The sequence below is a fragment of the Cryptosporidium hominis genome (assembly GCF_000006425.1).
Source record: "Cryptosporidium hominis TU502 chromosome 2 CHRO012031, whole genome shotgun sequence".
Classification (NCBI taxonomy): Eukaryota; Apicomplexa; class Conoidasida; order Eucoccidiorida; family Cryptosporidiidae; genus Cryptosporidium; species Cryptosporidium hominis.
Window position 1 is genome coordinate 22,035 of NW_667420.1, and position 6,041 is coordinate 28,075.

General features: G+C 31.0%; 4 protein-coding genes across 4 annotated transcripts; 1 reads left to right on the top strand and 3 right to left on the bottom strand.

Moving 5' to 3' along the window:
- Positions 1 to 27: 27 nt before the first annotated feature.
- Chro.20085 (cut up CG6998-PA) lies at positions 28 to 297 on the bottom strand. Its single annotated transcript, XM_662691.1, has 1 exon — positions 28 to 297. One exon carries the CDS (start codon positions 295 to 297, stop codon positions 28 to 30), a length of 270 nt encoding a protein of 89 aa, XP_667783.1.
- Positions 298 to 1,015: 718 nt separating this feature from the next.
- On the top strand, positions 1,016 to 2,239 carry Chro.20083 (hypothetical protein). Its single annotated transcript, XM_662692.1, has 1 exon — positions 1,016 to 2,239. The coding sequence occupies one exon, from the start codon at positions 1,016 to 1,018 to the stop codon at positions 2,237 to 2,239; it is 1,224 nt and encodes a 407-aa protein (XP_667784.1).
- Positions 2,240 to 2,353: 114 nt separating this feature from the next.
- Positions 2,354 to 3,289, bottom strand: Chro.20082 (hypothetical protein). Its single annotated transcript, XM_662693.1, has 1 exon — positions 2,354 to 3,289. One exon carries the CDS (start codon positions 3,287 to 3,289, stop codon positions 2,354 to 2,356), a length of 936 nt encoding a protein of 311 aa, XP_667785.1.
- A 744-nt stretch (positions 3,290 to 4,033) lies between these two features.
- On the bottom strand, positions 4,034 to 4,843 carry Chro.20081 (hypothetical protein). Its single annotated transcript, XM_662694.1, has 1 exon — positions 4,034 to 4,843. The coding sequence occupies one exon, from the start codon at positions 4,841 to 4,843 to the stop codon at positions 4,034 to 4,036; it is 810 nt and encodes a 269-aa protein (XP_667786.1).
- Positions 4,844 to 6,041: the final 1,198 nt, after the last annotated feature.

Genomic DNA, 6,041 nt, shown 5'->3' on the forward strand with positions numbered 1-6,041 from the left:
CTTTTTTTTCCATATACTTGACATTGCTTATCCTGATTTGAATAATAGCACAGCAATTTGACCCATATAAAAGTAAATAAAATGTCTTGTTTCGTGTGTCACATAAGATCCAAAATTACGACCAACAACGCAGTGCCATGTTGGATTATACTTTCTGTCAAACTCCTTCTTTATATATGCTGCTATATCTTTTTCCACATTGTGTCGTTCAATAGCTGCAGCTGCACATGAAATAGCATCTTGTTGCATTTCATCGGACATATCTGCATTTTTTATTACTGCTTTCTTCTCACTCATTTTTATTTATTCCTAATATTAATATTCCTGTTTTTCTTTTTTTTTTCTTTCCTTCTAGTCTTTACAAAATTTTCCTCGTAATATTTACATACACTCAGATCTAAATTACAGACGTAAGGTGGGGAATTTGGCGCCTATTTTGTTAAGAAATTTTATTTTTAAATAAATTTTAAATTAAAATATTTTAAAAATGTATCCTATTGATTTAATTCCTTCAAAAATTTCAAAAAAAATCCCGTGATATCAAATATCTGAAGCTATATTTGTGAAATCTTATGTAATTATATTTATGAGAATATTCACTTATTCCCATTTCTGTTAGATAAAGTTTATTTGCATTATCAAACCAAATAGCCTAGCTTGATTCCTCCTAGCTATCACTAAGGAAAATATTTATGTTTGTGCGTATTCAAACAATTCCAACTTTAATTTTGTATCAGGTGTTAGACCTTTTTTATTCAGTATATCTATTACTATATTATCTCTAATTATCAGAATCATACGCTAGATTATCTCTTATTTGATCAAATTTCTAGATTATAGTAAACTCTATACGCTTTAATATTTCAAAAGCTATTCCTGCATGTGCATGCAACATTTTGAAAACAAACACGTTTAATTGCCACGAAATGTGGGGATAAAGCAAAGGCAATTTGGGTTTCCCGCCAATTCAGAGTCTAATATAGCATAAACAATGATATGAAAAAGGGAAAGGTAAATGATTGAAATACCAATAAAGTCAATAGTATGTGTTGAGATTCCTGGTAGAGTGGAGAACTTGGACAATGCAATATTTGCTTTAGGAGGTATGGAAGGTATTGAGGAGTCAATAAACTCAAAAGCACCAATGAAACTATTGTTTTGTAGAGAAGACCCGTATAACCGTCCTATTTACTCAGATTTCATGAAAAGAACAGGAGTCCTTCTACGAAAGTTGAAGTATGCAAATGGGAGGATAGAGTGGAGAGTAATAGGTGATGTTTCTCTTGTTCACCAATTTATCCAAATGGCTGACTTTTATTTTATTCCTCCGCCAGGATTTAGAGATAAGAAGACAATTCACGAGGAGATTAACGAAGAAATTGTTGGAACACCATTTATCCCTCCAGCGGTATTTTCAAAAGTGACTCATCCTGTAAATATCAAGTGGATAAGTACTAATGACAATTTTGATAAATCAACAAATATCAATAATATTGCATCTAGTATAGCAGGAGACACGGCAGGGACTCCCTCAGCATTGGATGTTCAGGTAGAATCTGGAGGAAACGAAGTAGAAATGATGGATATAACAGAAGAACAGGAAGAACAAATGAAAAGCGAGGGGCAACAGTATTGGAATGTAGTATTTAAATATTCAGACAGCATAGTTCCAAGCATGCCGTTAAAAATATCTTCTAGTATAAATCTGGACAAACAAGCACTAGGCACATTAAAAGAATTATTTGAGGAGCAGCCATTGTGGCTAAGGCCAGTGATAGAATCTAAAATCTCTCCAGAAATCTCAACTTGGAAGAGAAAATTATTGTTTACACAGGTCTGCTATAATATTAGTGACGGGCCATGGAGAGCATGTCTTTGTAGATTAGGTTACGATCCAAGAAAAGATCCAGAGTCAAGGATATACCAAACTTTGGATTTTAGGGACCCATATCTCAGAAAGGTTCTGAAAGAAAAAAGGATCGGGATCAATGTTAAAGTTGAAGAAGATTTGGGAGAAACCATCTTAGACTGGCAGTTCAAAGTACCTCCAAAAAGGGGGTCCCAACTATATCAGCTTTCCAATATAGAAGATAATCACATTAAAAAAATATTAAAAGAGGCCGTTCCTTTGGAATCATGTACAAGGGAATCAGGTTGGCTTAAAAAGTCGGTAATTGACCAAATCAGAGAGTTACTTTCACTTAAATGCGAACAGATGAGACAATTGGAGAATAACTAATATCGCTTTCTGCCTCTTCCGAATTTCCCGCGCGTTCTTTCTTACCTTCTCTCGAGCACGTATTTTAAATATATACATGTGCAAATTAAAAATAATTTTTAAAAAAAAAATCATTTAGGCTTTATTTAAGTTAATTTCCATAGAGGAGCTATTTTGATGCATACTCTTTGTATTTCTCCTTGAAGCAAACTCCACTCCAGAGAAGCACCCTGAGTCTGATTTTTTAAGTGTAGATGTGGATGCTGGTCTAGTTAATGTTTCTGAGCTGTCCATTTTTTGAGAGTTAATAGTACCCATTGAGGTATTTCCAGTTTGACGGAGATTTGGTGTTGATTGTACTTGGTTTGAAGAAGAAGTTGATACGGATGTCGCTGAGTTCATGGCTGTTCCAGAGACCTTACCTGGAGAAACCACTAAATCTGCATTTGGCGTGGAATTAGAATTGGTGATTGATACTTGTGGCTGGTCAGGTATCATTAGATTATTAGTTGGAATTTCTCCATTGACCATATTATCATAATGAGAGTAAACAAAAGAGAAGAAGCTCCCGACTGCGTAGTTATATTTGGAGATAATGTTTAGTGATATTTCATGACTTCTTGTTAAAAATTGTTGGAGTTCTTGTTGTACGTCATCATCAATTCTAGTGAACTCATCCAAAGCATCTCCGCATTTTCTTTGGGTTCTGTCCAATTTGACGTTATCGTTTAAGGAAATACTTTTTCCAGAATTCATTCTTTGTTGTCGCTTCTTTAATTTCTTTTCATAGTGAATTCTCTCAGAGTATGCGATTCTCCTCTTTACCAGACGCTTTTGGATGCTATTTACACTCAAAACCATTTCCTGGATCAAGATCTTTACCTGATCGCAATCTACGTTAAAATGTTCTCTAGCTGTTGTTAAACCACCCATACATTCCATAGAATTCATTAAGCTTCCATATTCTATAGCTTCTTGAGGAAACAAATTCCCAATTCCATTTAGAATTAATTCTCTTGAATAACATAGATTTGTAACACTTGTAATGCTTTTATCTACAGCTATTTGCATTTTTTTTGCAAATTTTAAAACATTATCCAACTCTCCTGTCAAAGACTCTAAAGGATCATTAGCAATCTTCTTTACATAAAAAATCTAAAAGAAAAGAGTTATTTACTTGCTCAAATTTAATTCTGTACCTATGACCAAATTTACATGTAAAATGTGGCCATTTCATACTTACTAATTAACGTACCTTTCTTAGAAATTTCATCATTTTTTTTAATATAATGGTCAACAAGTCGTAAATAGAATTTTATTAAAATTTTATTGTTTTTTTATTTTTACAAAAAAAAATAATAATAGCCCGTATATTCAGCTTGATCGTTTTTTCTGCCTATCTCCTCTTATTAATAAACTTTAGAGCCTGAACTTTTGGCGGGAACTCCAACTTTGTACCCCTTCTACCTCAAATAGTTCTATAAAATATATAAAAATAAAATATTTATTAAAAATTTTAAAAAAGTAGATTTTGCCTAAAAAATGGAGAAATGAATTCAATGACAAACTATCTCATTCAAAAAAAGAAAAAAAAGTGAGGGCTCATAATTTAATAGAATCTTTAGTCTAATGAATTAATTACCTGAATTTGTACCTTTTGAGTTTTATAAAATTTATCTAGTTTATTTTCTCCTTTTAAAATTATATTTATTCTCGCCTTTTCAATTAAAAATTGTACATGCAAAAATTGTATATCTTTATTTACCACATTGGGCGCCAATGTTATTAATTAATGCGCTTGTAACAAGGAAATATTTATAAAAGGGGATTTTTAATTCCAAAAGGAAATTTTTTGGGTGACATTCCTGAGGAATTAGTCGTTGATTGATCATTTTTTTCTTCTTGTTCGCTTTCAACGATTGCAAGATTAGAACAGTTAGAGGCAATACGGTCAAAAATTGTTGAAATATGTTTGGTGACTTTGTCGAGTCCATCTCCAGCTTGACAAAGAAGTTCAGGGAGAAGTTTGACATAATTTGGAATTTGTCCAACATTTAGGACCATACAAAGTTCGTCAGCAAAAGTTAAACAATTTCTCCTGAATATATTATAATCTGAACCAAGCCATAAAGGTTTCATTTCGTTAATAATTCTCTTAATTTCTCCCCTAGAATAGTTAGTTCTACCCATTTTAACACTTTCTCTATAGATATGTATTGGATGCCTTCTTGGAAGATTTACTGTGATGCCACTACTTCCATCACTAGTTGATCCAAAACAGTATTCTACTCCATAAATTTCAATTCCTGCATGAAAAGCTCCCAATTCGAATACTCTTGTAAATCTATTAATACTTCCACTAATTGCATCTAAATCATATACATTAAGAATTACCATGTTGCTACCAGAATCTCTGTCAAAGTTTTCTTCTCTATAATTTGATGAACATCTGGTAATATTATTATTACTATATACATGCGAAAAGCTATCCTTTACATGTAAATCAGAGTAAGTCAAGCGTCCTCTTACATTTGATCCTGAAATATTCTCCATTTGGTCAAAATAATCTGCATTCTTTGTTTTTATATTTGTATTATATTGGGTTTTATTCAATTCTCCATTCATTGTTTTACCCAAATAATTACTGAAATTAATTGCCTAATTTACTAAAACTGATATTATTTAATATTTCTGATTTATTCATAGGAAGGAGAAAAAAAAATCTCTATTCGAGATAATTTCTCTTATTGTTTTTCTATTGTGTGGAGTATTGCTTAAGCTTGTATATGTATATATTTATTTATTTGTATACAGATCTATTTGTCAATATAATAATACTCAATGTGTTATTTTGTTCTTCTATTCTTTTAATTAATTAAATAATTAATTTAAAATAAATGCTCTTTCACTCTTGTGGCTTCCTAATAAATATTAAAAAAAAACATGAAACCCACATTAGGCGCCAAAATGTGCGTACCTAATAATACATTATCATAGGAATGTTTTTTTTTTCCAATATCAATCTGATGAAATCAAATACATAATAGCAGATAAAGGAGGAAAAAAAGAGGGAGAATAGGAAAAGGGAATGTCCAATAATTTATTACTGGAATCATTGTTATTTAATTAGGCTAGTATAGTTAAATTTATGGAGGTTTTATAATTCAAACTAAAGTTGCAAATATTTCTACTATGTTAAAGAAATTGAGTAAAGAAGACCAGGATAGAATATGTAGTCAACAAGTAATAACAGAACTACAAGATTGTATTAAGGAGTTAGTAGACAATGCAATAGATGCTGGATGTACTGAAATTCTAATTTCTCTAACAGATTTTGGATCATCAACAATTGAAGTTTTGGATAATGGAAAAGGTATAGAAGACTTGAATAAGATTGGTGAGAGAGGTGTAACATCCAAATTGGAGAACTTTGATAACATTCATGAAGATTTAAGTACTTTAGGATTTAGAGGAGAAGGTTTGAATTCAATAATTAATAGTTCAGAGATTGTTGAGATTGATACAAAATATGACAATAAGGAAAATAAAATTGTTTTTGAGAAAGGTAAATGTCTGATAGAGGAATTAATAATAGAGAATAAAAATCAAAATTCTGATAAATTTCATAAGTATCATTTTTCTAGTAAATCAGGAACAAGAATAAGAGTTATTGGTCTTTTTCTTCCATATATTTCAAGAAGAACACAATTTTTAAGAAATATAAGATTACAACTAAAGTCTTTAATAGTATTAATAGAAGAATATGCTATATGTTATCCAATGATCAGATTTTTACTTTCAAATAGAACACTTTCAGATACTG